At 40.9% G+C, this 15,958-nt stretch overlaps 1 protein-coding gene across 4 annotated transcripts in view; it reads right to left on the reverse strand.

The window, feature by feature from the left end:
- LOC128655854 (keratin-associated protein 10-4) overlaps positions 1-15,958 on the reverse strand; it is a 337,059-nt gene that overhangs the window by 181,145 nt on the left and 139,956 nt on the right. For 3 of the 4 annotated variants that reach the window (XM_053709423.1, XM_053709425.1, XM_053709422.1), the window contains one exon: positions 3,882-4,025. The exons of the other annotated variant lie outside the window; for it this stretch is intronic. In XM_053709423.1, coding sequence (XP_053565398.1) covers positions 3,882-4,025 — 144 coding nt within the window. The remainder of the gene's footprint in view (positions 1-3,881; positions 4,026-15,958) is intronic. 4 annotated transcript variants of the gene reach the window in all.

The following is a 15,958-nucleotide window of genomic DNA, read 5'->3' on the forward strand; positions in this document are numbered from 1 at the left end:
TTAGATGGGTACTTGCAGTGAGTATGTGGCGGTATAGGGTTTAATAGTTTAGATGGGTACTTGCAGTGAGTATGTGGCGGTATAGGGTTTAATAGTTTAGATGGGTACTTGCACTGAGTATGTGGCGGTATAGGGTTTAATAGTTTAGATGGGTACTTGCAGTGAGTATGTGGCGGTATAGGGGTAAATAGTTTAGATGGGTAATTGCAGTGAGTATGTGGCGGTATAGGGTTTAATATTTTAGATGGGTACTTGCAGTGAGTATGTGGTGTATAGGGGTAAATAGTTTAGATGGGTAATTGCAGTGAGTATGTGGCGGTATAGGGTTTAATAGTTTAGATGGGTACTTGCAGTGAGTATGTGGCGGTATAGGGGTAAATAGTTTAGATGGGTACTTGCAGTGAGTATGTGGCGGTATAGGGTTTACTAGTTTAGATGGGTACTTGCAGTGAGTATGTGGCGGTATAGGGGTAAATAGTTTAGATGGGTACTTGCAGTGAGTATGTGGTGGTATAGGGGTAAATAGTTTAGATGGGTACTTGCAGTGAGTATGTGGTGGTATAGGGTTTAATAGTTCTGATGGGTACTTGCAGTGAGTATGTGGCGGTATTGGGTTTAATAGTTTAGATGGGTACTTGCAGTGAGTATGTGGCGGTATAGGGTTTAATAGTTTAGATGGATACTTGCAATGGGTATGTGGCGGTATAGGGTTTAATAGTTTAGATGGGTACTTGCAGTGAGTATGTGGCAGTATAGGGGTAAATAGTTTAGATGGGTACTTGCAGTGAATATGTGGCGGTATAGGGGTAAATAGTTTAGATGGGTATTTGCGGTGGGTATGTGCCGGTATAGGGTTTAATAATTTAAATGGGTACTTGCAATGAGTATGTGGTGGTATCGGGGTAAATCGTTTAAATGGGTACTTGCAGTGGGTATGTGGCGGTATAGGGGTAAATAATTTAGATGGGTACTTGCAGTGAGTATGTGGCGGTATAGGGGTAAATAGTTTAGATGGGTATTTGTGGTGGGTATGTGCCAGTATAGGGGTAAATAGTTTAGATGGGTATTTGCGGTGGGTATGTGGCAGTTTAGGGGCAAATAATTTAGATGGGTATTTGTGGTGGGTATGTGGCAGTATAGGGGTAAATAGTTTAGATGGGTATTTGCTGTGGGTATGTGCCGGTATAGGGGTAAATAGTTTAGATGGGTATTTGCAGTGGGTATGTGGCAGTATATGGGTAAATAATTTAGATGGGTATTTGCGGTGGGTATGTGGCAGTATAGGGTTTAATAGTTTAGATGGGTACTTGCAGTGAGTATGTGGCAGTATAGGGGTAAATAGTTTAGATGGGTATTTGCGGTGGATATGTGCCGGTATAGGGGTAAATAGTTTAGATGGGTACTTGCAGTGAGTATGTGGCGGTATAGGGTTTAATAGTTTAGATGGGTACTTGCAGTGAGTATGTGGTGGTATAGGGGTAAATAGTTTAGATGGGTACTTGCAGTGAATATGTGGCGGTATAGGGGTAAATAGTTTAAATGGGTACTTGCAGTGAGTATTTGGCGGTATAGGGGTAAATAGTTTAAATGGGTTCTTGCAGTGGGTATGTGGCGGTATAGGGTTTAATAGTTTAAATGGGTACTTGCAGTGAGTATTTGGCGGTATAGGGGTAAATAGTTTAAATGGGTACTTGCAATGGGTATGTGGCGGTATAGGGTTTAATAGTTTAAATGGGTACTTGCAGTAAGTATGTGGCGGCATAGGGGTAAATAGTTTAGATGGGTACTTGCAGTGAGTATGTGGCGGTATAAGGTTAAATAGTTTAAATGGGTACTTGCAGTTGGTATGTGGCGGTATAGGGGTAAATAGTTTAGATGGGTACTTGCAGTGAGTATGAGGCGGTATAGGGGTGAATTGTTTAGATGGGTACTTGCAGTGAGTATGTGGTGGTATAGGGGTAAATAGTTTAGATGGGTATTTGCAGTGGGTATGTGCCGGTATAGGGGTAAATAGTTTAGATGGGTATTTTTCGGTGGGTATGTGGCAGTATAGGGTTTAATAGTTTAGATGGGTACTTGCAGTGAGTATGTGGCGGTATAGGGGTAAATAATTTAGATGGATATTTGCGGTGGGTATGTGCAGGTATAGGGGTAAATAGGTTAGATGGGTATTTGCGGTGGTATGTGGTAGTTTAGGGGTAAATAGTTTAGATGGGTATTTGCGGTGGGTATGTGGCAGTATAGGGGTAAATAGTTTAGATGGGTATTTGCGGTGGGTATGTGCCGGTATAGGGGTAAATAGTTTAGATGGGTATTTGCGGTAAATATGTGGCAGTATAGGGGTAAATAGTTTAGATGGATATTTGCGGTGGGTATGTGGCAGTATAGGGTTTAATAGTTTAGATGGGTACTTGCAGTGAGTATGTGGCGGTATAGGGGTAAATAGTTTAGATGGGTATTTGCGGTGGGTATGTGCCGGTATAAGAATTATTGTGATAAATACTTGTGGTGGGTATGTGGAGGTTTAGATATGTATTAGTCTAGTGCTAGTTCGCAATCGTGGGGTACTTCGGTTTAGGGTCTATGTCCGGAGCTTGGAATATTTTGACAGGCACGCTCGACATAGCAGCAGTAATACTTTTCCGCCTCGTAGCACTTTTGATCATTGGGGCCAGATGGAGAAAGAGAGCACATGGAGAGGTAGATCTGAGTACCATCAGCATACGGATGATATTTGAAGCCACAGAAGTTGATAAGTTTACCCAGTGAAGATGTATAAATAGAGCCTAGAGGAACCAGGACAGAACCTTGATTTACTCCAACAGACAGAGGAATTGAAGAGGAGTCGCCGCCAGCAAATGACACAGAATTGTTAAAGAGAAAATAGCGGCCATTATTTTTAACAAAAAGAAGATCATTAGTAAACTTAGTGTGGTGAAGGAACTTTTAGTTAAGTGTTGGGGGCAGAAGCCTGTGGGGGATCAAGTAAGGAGTTGGAGGGCAGAAAGTGGGTTAGGCAGTCATAAACTAGTTTTTTGAAGCAAGTGAAAGCAGTGATGTGGGGCGTAGGTTTGCAGGAGAATTAGAGTTAAGGGAGGGTTTTTGGAGGATGGGGGGGGGGGGGGGGACCATTGCATATTTGAAGGAGGCAGGAAATGAACCGGTAAAAAGGGATTGGTTGAATATGTGAGTAAGAGCTGGAGTGAGGGTGGAAGACAGAGAAGGTATTAGATGTGAAGGGATAGGGTCCTAGAGGGCAGGTAGTGAGACTTGAGAAAGACAATAAGGAACCCACTTCCTTCTCAGTGGCTGGGGAGAATAGGCAGAGTATGGCAGAGGGGGCAAGCAGGGGTGGAGATGAAAAGATTGCAGACTTGTGTCGGCATATGTTGTTTTGGATATTGTTTAAAAAGCAGTCTGCCAGGTCTTGAGCACTAAAGGTAAATAAAGGGGGGGTGCAAGTGGGTAGAGGAGAGAGTGGAAGTAAAGAAGAGTCATTTAGAGTTTGAGTAGATGTAAGAGAAGTAGGTTTGCTTGGCGATGTGTAAGAATGAATTTATAGTGGATGAAATCAGGTTCAAAGTGAAATTACCTCAAGGCGTGATGGAGGAAATCTCTCTTTACATTAAATGCTGCAGTAATCTCATGCAGACAGGAGACCCCAGGTAAGAAGGTTACATATTGTGCACACAGTATTTATTGCAGAGGATGTTTAATGAGTCTAAGACACACATTCTCAAACTTGGCCCTCCAGAGGTTTTCAAACTACATTGCCCATGATGCTCAGCCAGCATATCAGCTGGCTGAGCATCATGGGAAATGTAGTTCAAAAACCTCAAGCCAAGATTGAGGATGTGTGGTCTAAGACATATCTTACTTACCCATGATGGGATCAGTGCACTTCTGTTGACACAGAGGGGTGCAGCATTTCAGGGCACCTTTACAGTCGCTGTCACTGTTACACAATGGTTCAGGCAGAGGAGTTGCACATCTTGCCTTTGTTAATGGACAGTTTCCTGGTTTGACTGCAACACAGAAGGGCAAAGGGAGGGTGTAAAGACCTTATTTCAGGGTGTGGGACAGAATCACATTGGTACTGTATGTACTACTATATTTTTAGTAAAGGGCCATTAAACACAGTAGGGCAGAGGGAGGGTGTGTGTAAAGATCTTATTTCAGGGTGTGGGACAGAATCACATTGGTACTGTATGTACTACTATATTTTTAGTAAAGGGCCAGTAAACACAGTAGGGCAGAGGGAGGGGTGTGTAAAGAGCTTATTTCAGGGTGTGGGGCAGAATCACATTGGTACTGTATGTACTACTATATTTTTATTAAAGGGCCAGTAAACACTATAGGGCAGAGGGAGGGGTGTGTAAAGAGCTTATTTCAGGGTGTGGGACAGAATCACATTTGTACTGTATGTACTACTATATTTTTATTAAAGGGCCAGTAAACACTATAGGGCAGAGGGAGGGGTGTGTAAAGACCTTATTTCAGGGTGTGGGACAGAATCACATTGGTACTGTATGTACTACTATATTTTTATTAAAGGGCCAGTAAACACAGTAGGGCAGAGGGCGGGGGTGTAAAGACCTTATTTCAGGGTGTGGGACAGAATTACATTGGTACTGTATGTGCTACTATATTTTTATTAAAGGGCCAGTAAACACAGAAGAGCAGAGGGAGGGGGTGTGTAAAGACCTTATTTCAGGGTGTGGGACAGTATCACATTGGTACTGTATGTACTACTATATTTTTATTAAAGGGCCAGTAAACACAGAAGGGCAGAGGGGGGGGGGGGGGGGTGTAAAGACCTTATTTCAGGGTGTAGGATAGAATCACATTGGTACTGTATGTACTAATATATTTTTATTAAAGGGCCAGTAAACACAGTAGGGCAGAGGGAGGGGGTGTGTAAAGACCTTATTTCAGGGTGTGGGACAGAATCACATTAGTACTGTATGTACTACTATATTTTTATTAAAGGGCCAGTAAACACAGTAGGGCAGAGGGAGGGGGTGTATTGACCTTATTTCAGGGTGTCGGACAGAATCACATTGGTACTGTATGTACTACTATATTTTTATTAAAGGACCAGTAAACACAGTAGGGCAGAGGAGGGGGTGTAATGACCTTATTTCAGGGTGTGGGACAGAATCACATTGGTACTGTATGTACTACTATATTTTTATTAAAGGACCAGTAAACACAGTAGGGCAGAGGGAGGGGGGTGTAAAGACCTTATTTCAGGGTGCGGGACAGAATCACATTGGTACTGTATGTACTACTATATTTTTATTAAAGGGCCAGTAAACACAGAAGGGCATAGTGAGGGAGGGGGTGTGTAAAGACCTTATTTCAGGGTGTGGGACAGAATCCCATTGGTACTGTATGTACTACTATATTTTTATTAAAGGGCCAGTAAACACAGTAGGGCAGAGGGAGGGGGTGTGTAAAGACCTTATTTCAGGGTGCGGGACAGAATCACATTGGTACTGTATGTACTACTATATTTTTATTAAAGGACCAGTAAACACAGTAGGGCAGAGGAGGGGGTGTAATGACCTTATTTCAGGGTGTGGGACAGAATCACATTGGTACTGTATGTACTACTATATTTTTATTAAAGGACCAGTAAACACAGTAGGGCAGAGGAGGGGATGTGTAAAGACCTTATTTCAGGGTGTGGGGCAGAATCACATTGGTACTGTATGTACTTCTATATTTTTATTAAAGGGCCAGTAAACACTATAGGGCAGAGGGGGGGGGGTGTAAAGACCTTATTTCAGGGTGTGGGACAGAATCACATTGGTACTGTATGTACTACTATATTTTTATTAAAGGGCCAGTAAACACAGAAGGGTAGAGGGAGGGGGTGTAAAGACCTTATTTCAGGGTGTGGGACAGAATCACATTGGTACTATATGTACTACTATATTTTTATTAAAGGGCCAGTAAACACAGAAGGACAGAGGGAGGGGGTGTGTAAAGACATTATTTCAGGGTGTGGGACAGAATCACATTGGTACTGTGTGTGCTACTATATTTTTATTAAAGGGCCAGTAAACACAGAAGGGCAGAGGGAGGGGTGTGTAAAGACCTTATTTCAGGGTGTGGGACAGAATCACATTGGTACTGTATGTACTACTATATTTTTATTAAAGGGCCAGTAAACACAGTAGGGCAGAGGGAGGGGGTGTGTAAAGACCTTATTTCAGGGTGTGGGACAGAATCACATTGGTACTGTATGTACTACTATATTTTTATTAAAGGACCAGTAAACATAGTAGGGCAGAGGAGGGGGTGTGTAAAGACCTTATTTCAGGGTGTGGGACAGAATCACATTGGTACTGTATGTGCTACTATATTTTTATTAAAGGGCCAGTAAACACAGTAGGGCAGAGGGAGGGGGTGTGTAAAGACCTTATTTCAGGGTGTGGGACAGAATCACATTGGTACTGTATGTACTACTATATTTTTATTAAAGGACTAGTAAACACAGTAGGACAGAGGGAGGGGGTGTGTAAAGACCTTATTTCAGGGTGTGGGACAGAATCACATTGGTACTGTATGTACTACTATATTTTTATTAAAGGGCCAGTAAACACAGAAGGGCAGAGGGAGGGGTGTGTAAAGACCTTATTTCAGGGTGTGGGGCAGAATCACAATGGTACTGTATGTACTACTATATTTTTATTAAAGGACCAGTAAACACAGTAGGGCAGAGGGAGGTGGTGTGTAATGACCTTATTTCAGGGTGTGGGGCAGAATCACAATGGTACTGTATGTACTACTATATTTTTAGTAAAGGGCCAGTAAACACAGTAGGGCAGAGGAAGGGGTGTGTAAAGACCTTATTTCAGGGTGTGGGACAGAATCACATTGGTACTGTATGTACTACTATATTATTATTAAAGGACCAGTAAACACAGAAGGGCAGAGGAGGGGGTGTGTAAAGACCTTATTTCAGGGTGTGGGACATAATCACATTGGTACTGTATGTACTACTATATTTTTATTAAAGGGCCAGTAAACACAGTAGGGCAGAGGGAGGGGGTGTGTAAAGACCTTATTTCAGGGTGTGGGACAGAATCACATTGGTACTGTATGTACTACTATATTTTTATTAAAGGGCCAGTAAACACTATAGGGCAGAGGGGGGGGGGGGGTGTAAAGACCTTATTTCAGGGTGTGGGACCGAATCACATTGGTACTGTATGTACTACTATATTTTTATTAAAGGACCAGTAAACACTATAGGGCAGAGGGGGGGGGGGTGTAAAGACCTTATTTCAGGGTGTGCGACAGAATCACATTGGTACTGTATGTACTACTATATTTTTATTAAAGGACCAGTAAACACTATAGGGCAGAGGGGGGGTGTAAAGACCTTATTTCAGGGTGTGGGACAGAATCACATTGGTACTGAATGTACTACTATATTTTTATTAAAGGGCCAGTAAACACAGAAGGACAGAGGGAGGGGGTGTGTAAAGACCTTATTTCAGGGTGTGGGACAGAATCACATTGGTACTGTATGTACTACTATATTTTTATTAAAGGACCAGTAAACACTATAGGGCAGAGGGGGGGGGGGTGTAAAGACCTTATTTCAGGGTGTGCGACAGAATCACATTGGTACTGTATGTACTACTATATTTTTATTAAAGGACCAGTAAACACTATAGGGCAGAGGGGGGGTGTAAAGACCTTATTTCAGGGTGTGCGACAGAATCACATTGGTACTGTATGTACTACTATATTTTTATTAAAGGACCAGTAAACACAGTAGGGCAGAGGGAGGTGGTGTGTAATGACCTTATTTCAGGGTGTGGGGCAGAATCACAATGGTACTGTATGTACTACTATATTTTTAGTAAAGGGCCAGTAAACACAGTAGGGCAGAGGAAGGGGTGTGTAAAGACCTTATTTCAGGGTGTGGGACAGAATCACATTGGTACTGTATGTACTACTATATTATTATTAAAGGACCAGTAAACACAGAAGGGCAGAGGAGGGGGTGTGTAAAGACCTTATTTCAGGGTGTGGGACATAATCACATTGGTACTGTATGTACTACTATATTTTTATTAAAGGGCCAGTAAACACAGTAGGGCAGAGGGAGGGGGTGTGTAAAGACCTTATTTCAGGGTGTGGGACAGAATCACATTGGTACTGTATGTACTACTATATTTTTATTAAAGGGCCAGTAAACACTATAGGGCAGAGGGGGGGGGGTGTAAAGACCTTATTTCAGGGTGTGGGACAGAATCACATTGGTACTGTATGTACTACTATATTTTTATTAAAGGACCAGTAAACACTATAGGGCAGAGGGGGGGGGTGTAAAGACCTTATTTCAGGGTGTGCGACAGAATCACATTGGTACTGTATGTACTACTATATTTTTATTAAAGGACCAGTAAACACTATAGGGCAGAGGGGGGGTGTAAAGACCTTATTTCAGGGTGTGGGACAGAATCACATTGGTACTGAATGTACTACTATATTTTTATTAAAGGGCCAGTAAACACAGAAGGACAGAGGGAGGGGGTGTGTAAAGACCTTATTTCAGGGTGTGGGACAGAATCACATTGGTACTGTGTGTACTACTATATTTTTATTAAAGGGCCAGTAAACACAGAAGGGCAGAGGGAGGGGGTGTAATGACCTTATTTCAGGGTGTGGGACAGAATCACATTGGTACTGTATGTACTACTATATTTTTATTAAAGGGCCAGTAAACACAGTAGGGCAGAGGGAGGGGGTGTGTAAAGACCTTATTTCAGGGTGTGGGACAGAATAACATTGGTACTGTATGTACTACTATATTTATATTAAAGGGCCAGTAAACACAGTAGGGCAGAGGAAGGGGTGTGTAAAGACCTTATTTCAGGGTGTGGGACAGAATCACATTGGTACTGTATGTACTACTATATTATTATTAAAGGACCAGTAAACACAGAAGGGCAGAGGAGGGGGTGTGTAAAGACCTTATTTCAGGGTGTGGGACATAATCACATTGGTACTGTATGTACTACTATATTTTTATTAAAGGGCCAGTAAACACAGTAGGGCAGAGGGAGGGGGTGTGTAAAGACCTTATTTCAGGGTGTGGGACAGAATCACATTGGTACTGTATGTACTACTATATTTTTATTAAAGGGCCAGTAAACACTATAGGGCAGAGGGGGGGGGGTGTAAAGACCTTATTTCAGGGTGTGGGACAGAATCACATTGGTACTGTATGTACTACTATATTTTTATTAAAGGACCAGTAAACACTATAGGGCAGAGGGGGGGGGGGGGGTGTAAAGACCTTATTTCAGGGTGTGCGACAGAATCACATTGGTACTGTATGTACTACTATATTTTTATTAAAGGACCAGTAAACACTATAGGGCAGAGGGGGGGTGTAAAGACCTTATTTCAGGGTGTGGGACAGAATCACATTGGTACTGAATGTACTACTATATTTTTATTAAAGGGCCAGTAAACACAGAAGGACAGAGGGAGGGGGTGTGTAAAGACCTTATTTCAGGGTGTGGGACAGAATCACATTGGTACTGTGTGTACTACTATATTTTTATTAAAGGGCCAGTAAACACAGAAGGGCAGAGGGAGGGGGTGTAATGACCTTATTTCAGGGTGTGGGACAGAATCACATTGGTACTGTATGTACTACTATATTTTTATTAAAGGGCCAGTAAACACAGTAGGGCAGAGGGAGGGGGTGTGTAAAGACCTTATTTCAGGGTGTGGGACAGAATAACATTGGTACTGTATGTACTACTATATTTATATTAAAGGGCCAGTAAGCACAGTAGGGCAGAGGGAGGGGGTGTAAAGACCTTATTTCAGGGTGTGGGACAGAATCACATTGATACTGTATGTACTACTATATTTTTATTAAAGGGCCAGTAAACACAGTAGGGCAGAGGAGGGGGTGTGTAATGACCTTATTTCAGGGTGTGGGGCAGAATCACATTGGTACTGTATGTACTACTATATTTATATTAAAGGGCCAGTAAACACAGTAGGGCAGAGGGAGGGGGGTGTAAAGACCTTATTTCAGGGTGTGGGACAGAATCACATTGGTACTGTGTGTACTATTATATTTTTATTAAAGGGCCAGTAAACACAGTAGGGCAGAGGAGGGGGTGTGTAAAGACCTTATTTCAGGGTGTGGGACAGAATCACATTGGTACTGTATGTACTACTATATTTTTATTAAAGGGCCAGTAAACACAGAAGGGCAGAGGAAGGGGTGTGTAAAGACCTTATTTCAGGGTGTGGGACAGAATCACATTGGTACTGTATGTACTACTATATTTTTATTAAAGGGCCAGTAAACACTATAGGGCAGAGGAGGGGGTGTAAAGACCTTATTTCAGGGTGTGGGACAGAATCACATTGGTACTGTATGTACTACTATATTTTTATTAAAGGGCCAGTAAACACATTAGGGCAGAGGAGGGGGTGTAAAGACGTTATTTCAGGGTGTGGGACAGAATCACATTGGTACTGTATGTACTACTATATTTTTATTAAAGGGCAAGTAAACACTATAGGGCAGAGGAGGGGGTGTGTAAAGACGTTATTTAAGGGTGTGGGACAGAATCACATTGGTACTGTATGTACTACTATATTTTTATTAAAGGGCCAGTAAACACATTAGGGCAGAGGAGGGGGTGTGTAAAGACGTTATTTCAGGGTGTGGGACAGAATCACATTGGTACTGTATGTACTACTATATTTTTATTAAAGGGCCAGTAAACACATTAGGGCAGAGGAGGGGGGGTGTAAAGACGTTATTTCAGGGTGTGGGACAGAATCACATTGGTACTGTATGTACTACTATATTTTTATTAAAGGGCCAGTAAACACAGAAGGGCAGAGAGAGGGGGTGTGTAAAGACTTTATTTCAGGGTGTGGGACAGAATCACATTGGTACTGTATGTACTACTATATTTTTATTAAAGGGCCAGTAAATACAACAGGGCAGAGGGAGGGGGGGTGTAAAGACCTTATTTCAGGGTGTGGGACAGAATCACATTGGTACTGTATGTGCTACTATATTTTTATTAAAGGGCCAGTAAATACAACAGGGCAGAGGGAGGGGGTGTGTAAAGACCTTATTTCAGGGTGTGGGACAGAATCACATTGGTACTGTATGTACTACTATATTTTTATTAAAGGGCCAGTAAACACATTAGGGCAGAGGAGGGGGTGTGTAAAGACGTTATTTCAGGGTGTGGGACAGAATCACATTGGTACTGTATGTACTACTATATTTTTATTAAAGGGCCAGTAAACACAGAAGGGCAGAGAGAGGGGGTGTGTAAAGACTTTATTTCAGGGTGTGGGACAGAATCACATTGGTACTGTATGTACTACTATATTTTTATTAAAGGGCCAGTAAATACAACAGGGCAGAGGGAGGGGGGGTGTAAAGACCTTATTTCAGGGTGTGGGACAGAATCACATTGGTACTGTATGTGCTACTATATTTTTATTAAAGGGCCAGTAAATACAACAGGGCAGAGGGAGGGGGTGTGTAAAGACCTTATTTCAGGGTGTGGGACAGAATCACATTGGTACTGTATGTACTACTATATTTTTATTAAAGGGCCAGTAAACACATTAGGGCAGAGGAGGGGGTGTGTAAAGACGTTATTTCAGGGTGTGGGACAGAATCACATTGGTACTGTATGTACTACTATATTTTTATTAAAGGGCCAGTAAACACAGAAGGGCAGTGGAGGGAGGGGTGTGTAAAGACCTTATTTCAGGGTGTGGGACAGAATCACATTGGTACTGTATGTACTACTATATTTTTATTAAAGGGCCAGTAAACACAGAAGGGCAGAGGGAGGGGATGTGTAAAGATCTTATTTCAGGGTGTGGGACAGAATCACATTGGTACTGTATGTACTACTATATTTTTATTAAAGGGCCAGTAAACACATTAGGGCAGAGTGAGGGGGTGTGTAAAGACCTTATTTCAGGGTGTGGGACAGAATCACATTGGTACTCTATGTACTACTATATTTTTATTAAAGGACCAGTAAACACAATAGGGCAGAGCGAGGGTGTGTGTAAAGACCTTATTTCAGGGTGTGGGACAGAATCACATTGGTACTGTATGTAATACTATATTTTTATTAAAGGGCCAGTAAACACAGAAGGGCAGAGGGAGGGGCGGTGTAAAGACCTTATTTCAGGGTGTGGGACAGAATCTTCATTGGTACTGTGTGTACTACTATATTTTTATTAAAGGGCCAGTAAACACAGAAGGGCAGAGGGAGGGGGGGGGTGTAAAGACCTTATTTCAGGGTGTGGGACAGAATCACATTGGTACTGTATGTACTACTATATTTTTATTAAAGGACCAGTAAACACAATAGGGCAGAGTGAGGGGGTGTATAAAGACCTTATTTCAGGGTGTGGGACAGAATCACATTGGTACTGTATGTAATACTATATTTTTATTAAAGGGCCAGTAAACACAGAAGGGCAGAGGGAGGGGGGGTGTAAAGACCTTATTTCAGGGTGTGGGACAGAATCTTCATTGGTACTGTGTGTACTACTATTTTTTTATTAAAGGGCCAGTAAACACAGAAGGGCAGAGGGAGGGGGGGGTGTAAAGACCTTATTTCAGGGTGTGGGACAGAATCACATTGGTACTGTGTGTACTACTATATTTTTATTAAAGGGCCAGTAAACACTATAGTGCAGAGGCAGGGGGTGTGTAAAGACCTTATTTCAGGGTGTGTTGCAGAATCACATTGGTACTATATGTACTACTATATTTTTATTAAAGGGCCAGTAAACACAAAAGGGCAGAGGGAGGGAGGGGGATGTAAAGACCTTATTTCAGGGTGTGGGACAGAATCACATTGGTACTGAGTGTACTACTATATTTTTATTAAAGGGCCAGTAAACACAGAAGGGCAGAGGGAGGGGGTGTGTAAAGACCTTATTTCAGGGTGTGGGACAGAATCACATTGGTACTGTATGTACTACTATATTTTTATTAAAGGGCCAGTAAAAACAGTAGGGCAGAGGGAGGGGGTGTAAAGACCTTATTTCAGGGTGTGGGACAGAATCACATTGGTACTGTATGTACTACTATATTTTTATTAAAGGGCTAGTAAAATACAGAAGGGCAGATTGAGGGGGTGTAAAGACCTTATTTCAGGGTGTGGGACAGAATCACATTGGTACTGTATGTACTACTATATTTTTATTAAAGGGCCAGTAAACACAGAAGGGCAGAGGGAGGGGGTGTGTAAAGACCTTATTTCAGGGTGTGGGACAGAATCACATTGGTACTGTATGTGCTACTATATTTTTATTAAAGGGCCAGTAAACACAGAAGGGCAGAGGAGGGGTGTGTAAAGACCTTATTTCAGGGTGTGGGACAGAATCACATTGGTACTGTATGTACTACTATATTTTTATTAAAGGACCAGTAAACACAGAAGGGCAGAGGGACGGGGTGTGTAAAGACCTTATTTCAGGGTGTGGGGCAGAATCACATTGGTACTGTGTGTACTACTATATTTTTATTAAAGGGCCAGTAAACGCAGAAGGGCAGAGGGAGGGGGTGTGTAAATACCTTATTTCAGGGTGTGGGACAGAATCACATTGGTACTGTATGTACTACTATATTTTTATTAAAGGACCAGTAAACACAGTAGATTTGCATAATCAACAAATGCAAGATAACAATACAAAGCAATAGCACTTAGTCTGAACTTCAAATGAGTAGTAGATTTTTTTTTTTTTAAATTATAAAAGTTATGTTCATTTCTACTCCCCCTATACCTTGTGACAGCCATCAGTCAATCACAAATGCATACACGTACCATGTGACAGCCATCAGCCAATCACAAATGCATACACGTACCATGTGACAGCCATCAGCCAATCACAAATGCATACACGTACCATGTCACAGCAATCAGCCAATCACAAATGCATACACGTACCATGTGACAGCCATCAGCCAATCACAAATGCACACACGTACCGTGTCACAGCAATCAGCCAATCACAAATGCATACACGTACCATGTGACAGCCATCAGCCAATCACAAATGCATACACGTTTATTCTGTGAATTCTTGCACATGCTCAGTAGGATCTGGTGATTCAAAAAGTTTAAATATAAAAAGACTGTGCACATTTTGTTAATGGAAGTAAATTGGAAAGTTGTTTAAAATTCCTGCTCTATCTGAATAATGAAAGTTTAATTTTGAATTGAGTGTCCCTTTAACAGAATGCAAGAAAATACTATTTACACCCTTAAAAAATATTACTAAAATGACTATATTAATAAATGTTGAGGATCAGCTACATGTATATAAACTGTATGAAACTGTTGTAAATTGAAACCCAGTTTATAATGTAAGTCAATGGGAAGTGAGGGGGTTAGGTTCCAGGCCCCTCTCAAAATTGTCATAAGTAACACCTAATACATTATTTTTAAAAAAAGCTTTGAAATAAAGACTTTAAATGCTAAACAGCATTATAAACCTATTAAAATAATCACACAACACAGAATATATAATTAAACTAAGTTAAATGAACAAAAACATTTGCTAAACAGCATTTTAAACCTAATAAAATAATCACACAACACAGACTTCACTTGCATTTTTCTGCAAACAGTTCTTTCTATGCATTCCAATCTGGACTGATTTATAGACAGGAAGATCTTGTTCCTTTGAAATCTGCTCGATAGCTCAGGTCTGGTTAAACTGATTAATTTCAGCTTGCTTGGCTTTGCTGCAACACAAGTGGACAGCTCCACCTACTGGCTATTTTAATCAATGCACTGCTTCTCAATGCTTTTTAATAGCAGTCACATGACTGGAAAAAAAGGTTGTTATTCTGAAACGGTGCAAATTGAACCGTTGTAAACCGAGGGCCACCTGTAAATCTATTCAATTCATATATCCAACAGTAAAAGCTTTCATTCTATTGGCCGATTTGAATTTGGATTGGAAAATCAGCCAATAGGAATGCAAGGGCACCCCTAAAATAGAATAGTTTTTGTTTTTTTAATAAAAAAAACTGAAATCATTTTAGAGCACCTCCCCTACTGAATGCCCTTCTAAGGGCAATCTTTTTTCAGGATTTTTTTTTTTTAAAACTTATTTTTTTTTATTTTAGGATAATTTTTTGAATAGGGCTTATTTTTCCCTCTTTTTTTCTGAACAAAAGAGCTATGTTCACTTTAGGTCAATGCCCAACAAAATGCTCTTCTCAAGGCAATTTTTAGTGTAGGTTTTTTAAATTGTTTTTTTTGGAGGGGTAATTTAGTTTTAGAATAGGGTTTTGTTCACCAAAAGAGCAGATTGCTTTACCTAGGGCACTGTCCGTCAAAGGACAAGATTACAAGTCATGCAGCAAATCAGTTGTGAAAACTCTGCAGACGTTGAGGTTTTTTCACATTTGGGGTGCGCAGCTATTACAAGTTGATTAATAACTTATTTTTTTGTGCGCGTAAAGCCGCGTAATGCAAACTGCAAAATCGTGTGCGAGTTCACGTATTCCCCATAGAAGTCAATGGAAAAGACAAATAGAAAAAAAACACAGAAGCGCAAAATCCCTAACGGATTCTCCTTGAAAAATGTACATGAAAATGCGAATACATCATATAGCGAAAATGTTTTTGGAGTGAAATATGTTCTATTTAATTCTAAATAAATATTTCTCTATATATGGATGATTTTTGGACTGATATATCTATTTATTGCGAGATATGTATATGAATATACCTGAATATATGTATAGATATTTTGAGATCTATATGTGAAAATCTCTTTGAAAATCTGTCTGAGATATTGTTTAATGTGCATATATTATAATGTAAAATATTTACATTATCTCCACAGTTAAACATGTCATATTCATATAAATCCATGTTTCTCTATGTATGTCTAT

The sequence above is a fragment of the Bombina bombina genome, chromosome 4 (genome assembly GCF_027579735.1).
Source record: "Bombina bombina isolate aBomBom1 chromosome 4, aBomBom1.pri, whole genome shotgun sequence".
In the NCBI taxonomy this organism is placed as follows: domain Eukaryota; kingdom Metazoa; phylum Chordata; class Amphibia; order Anura; family Bombinatoridae; genus Bombina; species Bombina bombina.